The sequence below is a fragment of the Drosophila santomea genome, chromosome 3R (assembly GCF_016746245.2).
Source record: "Drosophila santomea strain STO CAGO 1482 chromosome 3R, Prin_Dsan_1.1, whole genome shotgun sequence".
In the NCBI taxonomy this organism is placed as follows: Eukaryota; Metazoa; Arthropoda; class Insecta; order Diptera; family Drosophilidae; genus Drosophila; species Drosophila santomea.
The window spans coordinates 15106046-15120169 of NC_053019.2; the positions used below are offsets into that span (position 1 = coordinate 15106046).

Sequence of the window (14124 nt, forward strand, 5' to 3'; positions counted from 1 at the left end):
TTGCTTACACAAAGCTTAACAGCGGAGAACGACAACGCACAGCCGGCAGCAGAACCCCTTCTCACGCCCGCCATCCCCTATACCCCCCTTGGAAAAGCCACCCATTGCGAGGGAAAAACAAAGCAGTGCATAAAAAAGTAAAAGTAAAGCTCTGTCGCATCCGCGGGAACATGATCAGGATGCGGAGAAGGAGCAGGAACAGGAACAGGAACAGGGACAGGAGCAGGAGCAGGAGCTGGAGTCGCGGCATCCAGAGCCACTCATTAAGCTGATTATATTGTTATCCTTTTTATGATACGTGCAATACGTGAGCGCATATGGCTGAGGCCCAGCCAGGACATCAGCGACATCAACGACATCAGCCACTCCGCCAACTGTCAATGTCACCAGACGCCATCCGGCATCCGGCATCTGCCATTTGCCTCCTGCCACCTTGCTCCCCCGCCGAGGGATCCTTTGTCCTTGCCTTTTTTCCAGTTAATTTTTGCAAGTGTAATTATATGGGTGGCTCCATGAGGAGCTTACTTTTATGAACCGAGATGCAGACAACAGCAAATTTATATGATCTTCCTGCGTGGAAATTGTCAAAGGAGAGTCTGGAGGGAGCCAAATAATATAAAGGTTTCGAACTTGATATTTTTGTAAAACGGAAATGTTGATGCCATATATTCAAAAAAAAATTTTAATATTTTGGCTGGTAAACTACTTATTAACTTGTTTTAAAAAGACTGATATCATTTTAGTTGTATGATTTTTTATTTTAGTCAAAAAAGTTACCCATTCCCATTGTTCGAGAAATCAGGAGTGAAGGCAATCCAAAATTAACCAAATCATTTTTACGAACAATAATTCACAAATATTATATGCAAATAGCGTTCGTACTGCATTGCTCAAAAGCAAGTTGAGTAAATTAATTTGGAAAACGAAATGGAAATACAAATGTAAGCAGACGCGGCAAAGAAATAAGAGCTCACATTGCGGAAAAGGGGGAAATATAAATTTGTTGGGCAGACTAAGTCGGCGAATGCAAATGAAAGTGCTCACAAAACGGCGCTGGATTTATATATAAACAAATGTAATTCAAATATAAATTTAAGTGGCGGCTCTGGTCCCCTGACGAGCAGAATTGCAGTCGAGTGCCGCGGCAGAAGGACAGAACGACAGAACGACAGAAGAACAGCATTGCGTATACGCCGCGTGCGCCGACAACGAGCCATGTAAACCAAAGTGCGACTGCCAATGGCAAGGGAGTTGTGGTGAGCTGAGGGCGTGGTTGCGGGGGCAGATGGCGGAAGGAAGCTGGCGGAGAAACCAACAAAATTTCATAATCATAATCAAAATGGCATTAACAACAGCAACAAAGGCAATGCAAATACGAGCATAAAAACGACAACAGACGCGCCGGAACAAAGTGTAACCAAAAATGCCATAATGAAATGCGAAAAAAGGGAACAAATAGTTGTTGCTGCTGTTGTCGCCATTGTTGTGCATAATGCAGTTTCAATTTCAATTGTTGTGGTGCCAGCCAGGACTTGTGCCAACATGGCTCCTTCGAGCCCCACAAAAACAGAGTCATCACACCCATCAGCATCACCATCGCCATCGCCATCGCCATCATCATAATCATCATCCTCATTGTAGCCATAGTCGTCGCCATCAGGGCAGCCAAATTATGCTAATTAGATTAAAGCATAATTTCATGCAACTTGCAGTCACAGTCACAGTCACAGCTCCACTCCACTCAAAGTTAAGTCCGCTTTGGTCCTTTGTGTCTGGCATCCTGGCTGTTGTTGCTGAGTACTTTTGCCAAAGGATGTGTCAATTTGTACCCTGCCGATGCAGGATAATGTGATTATGAAACAGGAATAATGTTCAGCAGATAAAACGTATTTAATATTATAGTTTTAGGGAGAGTATAACCATATATAAAGTGATCATTACATCATTTAGCTTAGGGTAACTTCACCAGTTTCCATTTCAAATTGATTTGCGCATCCCATTTTCTCGCCAAAGTAAAGTTCATTTCGCCAAAGTTCTGCTAATGTGTCAGTGGAAAACAAATGATTGCAGGCGAAAACTAAAGGATAAGTAGGAAAACGCTGCGAGCTTCCATAATGCCATCAAAGGTCAACACTTGATAAATAGTTGCAGCTCGGCGAATCCTTGGCGATTCATAAGCGGAAACGGATACGGATGCGGATGCGGATACGGAAACGCAAGCGAAAGCAATAATAAACTTAGCAATCAACTGTCAGTGCGTAATGGAAACTTGCTTCCCGACTGCAGTTTTTCGACTGCGCCACTCCCTGGGAAAATGCAGTCGAGGAAGACAAATGATTAGCCGGGACTCACGTGCTCCACGACGGAGCACCGACCGGATCTGGAACTGGGTTATGTTCGGGCCAGCGCGTGATCTTTGGCATATGTCGGCGTGCACCGATATATATCCATGTATATCTATGGCTCTGGGTAAGTGGGCCGTAGGGCCCGTCAGCCAGGTAAAAACAGGCAACAACTTTTGACCATTTTTCAAATTTCACCAATGCCCCTGCCCCGCTTCCCTCCTCGCTGCATGCGCTGGATTTCGGTGAGCAATTTCAATATGCTCGGCACGTTTCCGCACGGCAGCAGCAGCAGAAGGAGCAGGAGGAGCAAGGGGAGCAAGAGGAGCAGGAGGAGCAGGAGAAGCAAGAGGAGCAGGAGGAGCCAGAGGAGCAGCATGAGCAGTTGCTGTTTACGGCCATCTCCATCTCCGTCTCCATCCTGTGCCCGGCCACGCCCATCGGACGGGCCAGGTCGTAAAGTGCCCGCCACGAGTATTTACTCAGGGCCCTGGAGTTGAGTAATGATGACCATGATGCAGCAGCAGGAGCAGCAAAGGATCGAGAAGCGCGGGGTCAGGAGGGGGCAATATGCCCGGGGCTGACGCTTATGCAAATATGAACAACACATGCCGGAGATGCTTTCAACTCGGTACAAGGCTCCCATTCAAATGGCTCCTCTGAAAATCATGTCCTGGCAGCGGGTCAGGCGCAGATTACCTGATGCACCTTCCAAGGCTAGCCGAGAGTGGGGGCTGCAGATTATATTATTGTGAGATCAAAATAAGAGCTCTCTTAAGATTATATCCCTAAATTATTGAACCAAAATGTGGGCATTTCTAGATGAAATTTGGAAGACCATCAGCACTCCCATGGCAATCCAATTAGATTAATGCAAGGCAATATAAACAATTATGACTCCCATGATTGTTTTTCAATGGATGACGACACGCGGCCTGTCTCCTGGTTGTCACCCCTGAATGCCCTGCCTCCCTTGCCACCCCCGCGATCATAAATCAGCAATGTTGTGTGTCCAAATATGAATTTAATTAAAGGTCTCTTTATGACAACAAGCGGCGTCTGGGTCGTGTGCTCGGGTCCACTTTAAAATATTACCAATATTGTCAGCTCGGTTCGGTGCGACCTCCGGCTCCTTCCGCTTTCCCATGCATTAGGCTTATTAGAAGGACACGCGTTCGCGTTTGCATTCGCATTTGCCGGGGGGCAATGAATGAAGCAATTGGGGCAATGTGCAGCGCATGCAACTTTTGGTTGTCAAGGTTGGTTGCCGCCTGTCACCGGAGGATGGGCTGGCAACATAGCTACCCCAGGACACGTTTTATTTGCCGCAAACAGTTCACGCATCAAAGGACCTGCAACGCATCCTTCGAAGAGGTGGTTGCCACGAGTGACTGCCGATTCGTTGAGTAAAGGTACACAAGGGAAAACAAGGTTAATTTGTTTAATTTCATCAAATATTGGACAGATCAAAGGGAAGCTCTACCCTTGATAATAAACTTCAAGCAGAATGTGGGGTATTTTAACCTTTAACTAACAGTGCAATTTTTGCCTGTGTATCTTCTAGATAGTCTAGATGGTCTAGACCAGTCTGGTCCAGCTTCTTTTGATGATCTGTTTCCTTGGGCCACAATGCCGTCACAGTTCCAGTTGATGCATGCAAATCCCGATTATGCACAGGACACGCGTCACTAGGCATCACCCCTCTTCCCCCACTCCTCTAGCCCTCCATTCCTGCAGCCATTTATATCCTTTTTGGGCGTCACGTGCTCCTGCGACAATATGGCAACAAACGTTTGATTGTCAGGGTTACCCACATGCGTGGTGGATTTCCATTTTACGCATTTACATTGCGGCAGCCACTTTCCCGGAGTTTATTGACGGGGAATGCAGACTTGCCACTGCTTATAAACCGAAGTAGGAAGTCTGTTGCCATTAGATTCGAATCCGATTTGGAAGATACAATCGAACTTCAACGGATCGAAGCACCTTCCGCCATCAGTGCACTAATTTTCACATGGCTCTAAGTGTGTAATCTGTTGCCACCTAAGAATGGCAACGTAGCTAGTGGTTCCTACTGGTATTCATTAGCAAAAGCTTAAAATGCCATCTCTCTGGCATTCAAGAGGATAACAACTCTGTTTGGTCGCACCTTCGCATTGATGCCCGTCAACGGTGGACAACCAGCACTCGTCCTTTGTTTATGCAATGCCCGAGAACGCTTGCAAATTATAAATCAAAAGTGACTTTTAATTAAAAGTTCAAGCCTCTGTGGCAACAGGCGGAAGGGGAGGATGGGATGTGGTTGGGAAAGCTGGGAAAGCCCGGCTAAGATGCTGACGCCAAATGTCGTTCGTCCGCCGGCTTAATTTTGTTTTGCCAGCGCACCCTCATAAATCACAAAAAGCGAAAAGAGCAAAAGTCGGGGGGACGAGGGTTGAAGTTCAGGACGCAGACTGCCAGTATATTAATTGAAGGTGCAAATGCGACGTACTCGCACCCTCGAAGACCGGCAGTACAAGACAGCTACTGAGAATGGAAAACAATATAGGATGAGAGTGAGTGCTACAAATGCAAAATACGCAACAGTTTCATTTAAGTTGGAGTTTTTCATGTTCGCCCAGGGAATCGCCGTCGCCACAAAGGAGCGGATGTCTCGATTGCAGTCGTCGGAACATAAAACCCACTTGGCCACATTTTCACCCCTCGGGCAGGGTTGTTTTCCCACTTCCCCAATTTCCAAGGACTCGCCTTTCGCCTTTCTTCTTCCTCTTGGATGGTGGTGTCAAGTTCGTTTTGCGCCGTCAACTTGAATTATCATAAGTAATAATCATAGCCCAAATATCCGGAGAAGCAGGCACAAGGTGCACCGAGGGGATGGGCAATCGCTTGTTTTGTTTTTCCTGGTCGGGCAAGGGGTTTCCTCCCATTGGGGAGTTTTTTTAGCAAGACGCTCAGTTAATTGCGCGACTCTCGGGTCTTTACTGCGATTGCAGGCCAATCTGGGGTGGCTGGATTGGGATTGCCACTGGGCTTATGCGATAATTAACCGGGAGTTCCCAGCAGTATCTGCATAGTTACAACTGCAGGAGTGTTCTCTGTGCCACATGCTCTTCGCCAGCGTTCGTCCGAAGGCGACAAGTGTTAGTGCCCACTTCGGACCACGCCCACATGACCAAGTGGGCGGGAGTGGAGGACATGGGCAGGGTTGCCAAAGCCAAACACCACAGCAATTGAATGCCAGTCACAAAAATGCAATCACAGTTTGACACAATTTTACCGAGGCGCCACTTCAACACGTTGCAGCTGCAATATCCTTACAGCTACAAAAGCCAGCCCACTCACACACACACACACATACACACATGCACACGCACACAACTGTGCAAACAACACAATGACAACTCTTTAACGCAGTTAACTCGGCTGCGCCGCAGCGACAATCGATGTGATGCCGATGCAGAGTTATCCATTTGCAAGTACTCTACAGGGTATCGGGGGTATATACGCTGTGAGAGGCCTTATCGGAAGAACTTCTGTGTGTAATCTCACTTTATAACCCCTGATGATAACGCTATCTAACTTGCCTACATCTGTCAATATTAATATAAATAAATAAAAATTCAATGTAGCGTTGAAACTTATTATAAAACTCAATACGACAACGCTATCTTAAATGATTGGTATTAACTCGGAAACGGATCCCCTGTTCTTTGTGTAATTAGTTTGATCTCTGACCTGTATAAGTCATACTAGCATCACACTCCATCCAATCCAACTATACCAATCAACTCCACTTAGTAATAATCCTATCTTAACGGTACAGAACTCTATCATTGAGCGGTTTCAGCATATCACACCTGTTTTACGAGGTTTGAGTGGTTATCAGCCTAACTTTTTGATTAGAAAGTTAATAGCTGATTAGAGCAAGGGATCTGGCTGAACAGGTGTCTGGTGCGTTGAATCTTATCGCACCTTGGCAATCAAGATTATGATAATATAGTAAATTTCAGCAGGTTATAAACAGGTTAGATACTTTATAAACCTTAATTACCAGGTAAAGGCACCAATATATCATTAGAAATTGTCTAAATTTTGCTTGATAAATCTGTAAGAAAATCAACTTTTGGACAGCTTTCCGCCTAGGACTTAGGTAATCCGAGGGTATCGGGAGATGCCGAATCGCAGGACTTCTTTGGACTCCTTGGATGAGCGTGCTCGAGTGCATTTACTCACACACACAGTGGCACAAACACAAACGCAAACACAAACACAAACAGATGCCGCTGCCATTTTTGTCTTTTTGTTGTTGTTTGATTGCGTTTTTATCTTCGTCAGTTCAGCAATGCCAGGATCTGGGGAAGAAGGACGAGTGGCAAGTGCAGAGGAAGTGCAACTGCAGCATTGGAAGTGAAAGGAAGGCGGTCGCAGCGATATTTTACTGCGACAACATTTCATCGCAAACATTGTGCAATTTCACTTTAAGCGCCAATCGAATTTCACGTGATTTCTACAAGCAGTTCGCCAAACTTTTGACTTCTCTTCAGTGTCCGCAAAGCGATTTGTTCCCCACTTTTTGCAAAAGAAAAAATTTAATAAAAAAAAAAAAAAGTTTGCAAGATTATAATTTGTTTATGTGTGCCAGTTTCTAAATTACTTTTTGGCAAAAGAACTCTGCCGCTTCTTTTACAGCAAATGGTTAGTTATAAATGGGTAATTATGTTAGGGTATGAATTTGTTTACTCTGCAATGCAAACATGTCAAAGTCATAAAGCGAATACTCAAAGTTAGCAGCCTAACCTAGTAGGAATTCAAAAATCTATGGGTGCGACTCGCCTATTTTTGCTATTTTTGCTTCAAGTCGAGAAAGCAATATATATACTCGTGAAGTCCATAAAATCGAAACTTAAAAGAATTTCATGTGAGCAATGATCGTTAAGATATACAGAAGGGAGTAGGGGCGAACGATATGGAGTTCAAGTGTCTCATATATGTGCGTTTATTACCTGAAGATAATAAATAACTTACAAGCCAACATTTTATATTTATTCAATGATAAATCACAGCATTTCACAAGGGAATAAAAGGTGTGTGAAGAATTGAATCCGCATTTAGTTGCCTTAGGTTAAACGGTTCACACGGTTCGAAATGAAGGATCAAGTATTCATCCCATCGCTTTTACTCGCTCTTTGTATCTGCGGAATTGAAGCCGTTGTATTGCCCAGGCTGCCGGAAAACATACAGGATTTTAAATGTGAGGACGAGGATATAGGATTCAAGTTCAACTTAACAGATGTAAGAAGAGTCCCACGTTAAGTGATGTTTTTTTAAACAAATATAATGGATATATCTAAGATTTCAGCTCTCTAATAATTGTCGTTTCTTTCCTAGTTCGCCGGCGACTGGTATGAGGCTCTGAGATTGCCCAATGTTCCGGGAATGGAGTGCCTGAATGTCTCGATTCCCTCGGAAGTCAAGGACAATAATCTCACGCTGGATTTGAGCTACGTCACCATACTCAATAGCAGCTGGACCCTCAGCAGGGAAGCCGTGACCTTTCCCTGGAACAACTCCACCCAGTACGGCATCTTCCATCCCGATGCGAGTGAGGTCTCCTACAAGCTGGTGACCACCGACTACGTTTCCATAGCCGTTGTCTGCGGCTACGGCAAACACTCCGTTATCCCCATCCTCAAGCTCTTCACTCGAGATCGCGAGGTCAGCGAGGAGATCGTCGACCTGATCAACACCCAGGCCGAGCAATATGGTTATAGCTCCCTGATCTACTGGGAAAAGCAATCCCTTGAGGAGTGCAGGGAACCCAGTGGCCAAGCTCCTTTGGCCGCTCTAGTGGGCTTAACCTTACTTTGTGGTTTATCTATTTGGGCGAGCTACTAGAATGATACTATCAGATACCCATTACTCAGCTGGTGGACGTGAGAAAGGTGTATCGATAGAAATTTAAAAAAATAAAATATTGTATTTACATTCGTAATGAATGTAATATGGATTTGTATAATATTATTGAGTAATGGTTGTCTGGTAGGTTATCTCACTTATTTTCAACTATCGATAGTGCAAGTACGAGTTCTAAGAAAACAGGATATCAGCCTGTACAGGTGCACGTGTAAATGTAGATAAGCTGTAAGCCTAATCGACTGACTCACTGTCGCATATTGAAAATGGAATACTGGCCGTTAATAAATCGGCAGTACTGATAAGCACATCACTGGAGAGCCGAAAGCTTGGGAGGGATTGACGGGGCGTTTAGTTGTCTGGGAATCGGCACCGCGAACGGATCGAAATGGAGGCTCAAACATATATGTGCATGATTTTAGTTATCCTGTGCAGCTGTGGAATTCCACTGGAGGTCGAAGCGATCCGGATGAGAATGCCCGTTTTGCCAGAGGCACTCAACTGCCGCAATGAGAGCATTGGATTGAACTTTAACCTGACGCGAGTGAGTAGTACAAATTTGATTTATTTCCCTGGGAACTACTAGTTTTCCAGGGTTAGCTTTGATTTAAAATAGAAATATATATTGAAATACACTACACTTAGCTGTCGGGTTACTGGTACGAGGCTGCCAGAGTGCCGAATGTCCAGGTGCTGCAATGCCTGAATGTCTCTGTGCCCGCTGAGATCGAGAAGGAGACCCTCTCGCTGGACTTGAACTTCATCAGCACAGTGAACAATGGGTGGCAGTACACCGAGGAGTCCGTCGGGTTTCCCTGGAACAACTCCACCCAATACGGCATCTTCAATCTCCAGTACGATACGGTCACTGTGACCTACAAGCTGATGTTAACGGACTACGAGAACTTTGCCTTCGTCTGCGGATTCGGAAGCATCTCGCCCGTTCCGCTGTTCAAGCTCTTCACCCGGGAACGGGAGGTCAGCCAGCAGATGATCGACATGGCGGAGGCATATGCCGAGAGGTACGGCATGGGCAACCAGATCGCGTGGGAGAAGCAATCGCCGGGTGAATGCAATGGTTCCGGTGGTCTGGCTGCTATGGAAACTCTGGTGGCTACCATTGCAGTGCTCTGTTTTCTACGCTGGCGAAGTCAAATTTTTGCTTCGACTTTACTATTTACATAGTGAATATGTCAGTTTTCACTGCCACTATCAGTACAAACTCTTATCAATGTTTTCTTTTTATTTGCAACGCAGTGTGTTTTTTTGGGGTCATAAAAATGTGATTGTCGAGAACTGCTATCTTTCTGGTCAGCGCAGGCTAATTACTATACATATGTAATAATTAAAAACGTACTTGTAATTTTAAATATTGTTCAGCATATAAGCGGAATGGGGAAAGCTTACCAATGGAGTAAGCTAATATACTCTTATCAGTATGGCTTTTGCTTTTCACTCTCTTAGATGTTTTCGAATCTTCTTTTGGAGCTGATAAGCGATTTGTAGTCTGATTAAATCATGCCAATGCATCTGTGGAAAATGCAGGGAGAGCATTTATATTTCTATGCACTTTCCGCTGGAAAGTGTGCATCGAGCGCCTTTGCCCCAGTAAACTCATACGAGCCGCAATTACGAAGCCCGAAATTCAAAGAGAAAATGCCGAAAAATATGAACTGAGCTAGAGCAGAAGTATGTTGTTGCTTGCTCGATTTTCTTGGCAATTTTCATTTTCATAAACCCAATTCACCCGGCGGAAAATAAAGTGAATGGAAAACGCCTTCAATCGAGATCGATCCATTGTTGGCAACACTGAGAGAAGTAAAACACTGTTCTGGGGGATTCACTTTAAACAGAAACATTTTAAACGTGTATAAATAAGTTCAAAAACTCAGATACAAAGATAAGATTAGAAAATATTTATTCAGTACACAGTTTTATTGTATTAATGATTCACAATGCTTTAGAAATATAGAAAACTTTTTTCCCCTGTGTTGTTTGCCTTTCAATTGCCCCGTTCTTGGGTGAACCAATGAAGTGCAAACCGTGGTCAAATGAGCGGGAGGCGGGAGAACTGGAGTCCTGGAGTCCTGGAGTCCTGGAGTCCTGGAGTCCTGGAGTCCTGGAGAGCCATCGATAGCCGGGCACTTTCATTGATTTGATGCGTTTGCGTGCCGCTTGCGATGGTTGCATGCTCGACTTGAGCGCCACCCAAAAAGCCAGCTGAAATCGAGGAGCCGCAAAGCTGTTTACTTGCAGCTAACCAAGTGAAATTGAAAGCCCTTTTGGTCCCCGATAATTGTGTCCGGTCAGAGCACCCAATCCGCTCCTGTTCCTGCTCCACCTCCTGCTTCACCTCCTGCTCCACCTCCTGCTCCTGGTCTAGTCGCTCGTCTGGGTAATGGGATTCGGAAGCTGGGATTGGGGTGTACATAGTACATATGTGTTCGTGCACCAGATGATTACTGGGTCCCAAAATCGACGTAATCATGCGATGACGCTGCAAAAGTATCCGCAGACTCGCCAGACGCCCGGCCACGCCCACAAAACACAGTGGATGAAAGGATGGAGAAGAAGAAGTTGGGGAAAGCTGGCTAAAAACGAAAGTTAATGTGGCAGATCGGTGGAAGGGTTAAACGGAGCCAGCAAGTGAACCCCAGCGTACGTGTTCCAATTAAATTTGACATTTGCTCTTAATAGATGTGCAACAAGGTTTCCATTTCGATTGAGTTACGCCCCGAAACTGCGTTCATCATTGGGAATCTCCACCCAGAGTTCAACGGTTGAATAGTTTTCAAAGGGAATCCAGTTTGGAAAGCCTACTTTGGGGCTGGAAATGAGTAGAATTCCTAATAATGATTAAGTTAATAGGGTTTCTTTTGGTAGCTAGGTATGCGTTCTAAAACAATATCTGTCATACTCAAGCGTTTTCTTTAAGAAGTTGAAGTTAAGTTGGGGAACTCATTACGACCAACTCCTGACAGACTCACAATTTATGCTCTGCACCACGAACTGCTCAAAAATGCAACTATTCAGAGTGCAAGCGCAAAAATCTGGCCAACTTTGCGCACACTGCACACAATCGGAACTTAGAGGGGAAACTAGAAACTGGGGATCCTCCAGCCTCCTCCAGAGGAGGGGCCAAAAAAAAAACAAAGCCTGCTGCACAAACATGCGAAACTATTAAAAACATGTCTTTGTCCTTTGGCCCGGGGTGCATATAATGAAATTCCTAGCTGCTTTGTGCCCACGACGAAGCCACTTGGCGGGATGTCCCGATCCCTGATCCGTCGCCTACATATATACACATATATATCCCTCTGCTGGTTTTTTGCAGTATCAATCTAGGTGAAATATTAACAAGCGGCAGTCGGGTCTAAAGTTGGCGGGACGGAAAGCCGAGGGACAGCAGGACGCCGGCAAGGCAGCTCATAAAAATTCCTTAGTTGACGACAAAAGCGGAGGACCCTGGAGGAGATTGATAAGTCTAGGGGGTCTAGGGGGTGTAGGGGGCCCAGGGGGTGGAGAGCTGACTTAAAGCGGACCAAACGGCGATGAAACAATAGACTTGAGTTAACTTAAATTGATTCCCAGACGTTCCCGGCCCGGCGAAATGAAACCCAACTCAATCTCGGGCTTCGCCATTTTGTTGTGACTCCAAAGTCACTGCAACCCCATCCCCATGGATGCATTCTCAGCCCTTTGCCGCACTTCTTGCACCTTGATTGCAAGTTATTTGCAATTTTGTGCAAATTTAAAAGGAGCAAGAGCAAGAGCAAAAGCAAAAGGACGAAAATGAAGGAAAACGAAGGAAAATCCAGCCAGACGACCACCATCCACCCACCTTCACCTTCAGCCAGTGACTTTGGCACTGCACTTGAAAATTTTTTAAGTGCGCGCGAAATTTTTCATGCAATTTGTGCCGGAAAAGCAGGAATACTCGTGCCGAATAAAAATGGCAGAGAGCTGGTGGATTATTGTTGTGCCCAGGAGATTGGCGGACTCCTCCTCCGGCTGCTCAATTTGCTGGTTTATTTTTGCATTCGGGATATTAAAATTGACACTTCATTTGTGTCACTCTCCGTGGCAGCGACGTTAAAGGGATTTTTTAAATGATTTTCAAGCGGCTGCATTGTGCAGCAATTTGCATTCAAGGATTCCAGCACTGCATTCAAAATGGAGTCCTTGTTGTGGTTGCGGATTCCACTTAAGCTGTGACAAGTGCTCCATTAATGGGTGTTAATGGATGGTATTAGAGGTGCAAGGATTAGTGACCATGTAGTGCTATTCATCAACTTCACTTAGCCTTCAGAAAATTGATAACTATTTCAGTTGCAGTTATAAACCAAAAAAGTCTTTATGTTCGTCCACCTTGCAGGGTTTTTCAGTCTGTGCCCAGCGTGCTGCCTTTATTTACTCCGACACTCCTTCGCCAGGAAGATTTCATTAAGTGCCGGCCGTGGAAGTCCTGCCGCCGCCCCACATCCTCGAGTCCTGTGCAACGCAACAAAGGAGCTGCAACAATGGCCGACCAACGGCAAGGTTGCACTTGAAGTCATTCAGCCTCGTCCTGGCAGTGCAAACTTTTTAAGTGAATTTTTGATTAGATCTGGACGAAACTTTTTTGTCGCACCGCCCAGAAAGTCGAGATTCTAGATTCTAGGGAGTGGCAAAGGAGTGGCAGGGGAAGCGGTTATAGATATAGTTGCCTTTCCAACTTAAAGTCACCAGTTAGTTGCGCTCTTTTGTAATTTGCGCACAAGTATATTTATTTGTGCGAAAGGATAATAATAAAATATGCGCTCCAGATAGTGTTGCGCCAGTATTGCCAACTCCAGTGCCTGCTCCAGTGTCCCGATCTCATCCTTCGTCCTTCGTCCTCGACGAAACTGTACCTACTGCAACTTTCCGCGAACAGTTCACAGTCTGTCTGACCCTCACCTGCACCTTGCCCCACTCCATACTCCATGCAACCCCATTGCATCGCTGAAGTTTTGCGCAAAAGTTAATAAAATTATTTGCCACAGACTTTGATAAATATGAAACAGGTCTCTGGCAAATGGCGAATAAATACAGAAGTTGCAAACTGAAATGTTGGGGCCACTTTGTCCCTGATATGAAATATTTGGCAAAGTTTTATTGCAATTTTTGTGCAGGCTGTTTTAAGTAATTACGGTGCAGCAGAGATGGTACTAGAACATGTAACAAAAAAGGAAATTATCAGTATCTGAATTCTGTGTAATTTGTTTGCATTATTGGAGGTAAAGTTGTAATATATTCGGTCTAAAATGATTTCATATAGCTTCTCAATTGCAACCCCTCAATCAGTATCAAAAAATGTATCAAATACCCAGTAAAGGACCTTAAAATGGAAGCCAGCTTCTGGCAACCCTTCTGGTTTTCCTTTGGTTCGTCCTTTTTGCCAGCATATGCATTCCATGTAGTTATTATTCATTGTCGTGCTTCAGCAAATATCAAATGGAGTCCGGCGCTGTAAGAGTGCCTGCCGGGGACTCCTTGTCCTTCCCAGGTCCTTCCTCCTCGGCATCCTTCGTACTTTGTTTTGCCAGCCACTCTTATTTTGCACATATGACCGGGGCGGGGTGGAATGACGTGGATGGGGTGTGGTTGCTTTATTGGCAACCCCATAACAACATTGGCAAAAAAAAAAAAAAAAAAGGAGATTTTTAATCGAAACATTTCTAGCGTGAAATTGTCGTTATGTTTGTTCTCGTTTTTTTAAGCAGCAATATGTTAGGATTTAAACGTATTTAGAGGCAACATATCGGGTATTGATTGCTTTCTGCTTTTCAGCGAATTTTAATAAATTTGCAACTTTGTCGAGCTGCGAAAACTGCTGATGTGTGACACT

The 14124-nt window shown here is 44.9% G+C and overlaps 2 protein-coding genes across 2 annotated transcripts; both read left to right on the top strand.

Annotated features, from left to right (window-relative positions):
* The first annotated feature begins 7438 nt into the window (after positions 1–7438).
* On the top strand, positions 7439–8316 carry LOC120453708. The gene is made up of 2 exons (XM_039638530.2): positions 7439–7634; positions 7731–8316. Exons 1-2 carry the CDS (start codon positions 7488–7490, stop codon positions 8235–8237), a joined length of 654 nt encoding a protein of 217 aa, XP_039494464.1. The 5' UTR covers positions 7439–7487; the 3' UTR covers positions 8238–8316.
* Positions 8317–8593: 277 nt separating this feature from the next.
* Positions 8594–9696, top strand: LOC120453706. The gene is made up of 2 exons (XM_039638529.2): positions 8594–8799; positions 8901–9696. Exons 1-2 carry the CDS (start codon positions 8644–8646, stop codon positions 9438–9440), a joined length of 696 nt encoding a protein of 231 aa, XP_039494463.1. The 5' UTR covers positions 8594–8643; the 3' UTR covers positions 9441–9696.
* The last annotated feature ends 4428 nt before the right edge of the window (positions 9697–14124 follow it).

What these genes read in the sequence shown, in the direction of transcription:
- LOC120453706 (XM_039638529.2), top strand. Translation starts at nt 8,644, where the DNA reads ATGGAGGCTCAAACATATATGTGCATGATTTTAGTTATCCTGTGCAGC. An exon ending in TGAACTTTAACCTGACGCGA is followed by an intron (nt 8,800 to 8,900) that starts GTGAGTAGTACA and finishes CACTACACTTAG; the next exon opens with CTGTCGGGTTACTGGTACGA.
- LOC120453708 (XM_039638530.2), top strand. Translation starts at nt 7,488, where the DNA reads ATGAAGGATCAAGTATTCATCCCATCGCTTTTACTCGCTCTTTGTATC. An exon ending in TCAAGTTCAACTTAACAGAT is followed by an intron (nt 7,635 to 7,730) that starts GTAAGAAGAGTC and finishes TTTCTTTCCTAG; the next exon opens with TTCGCCGGCGACTGGTATGA.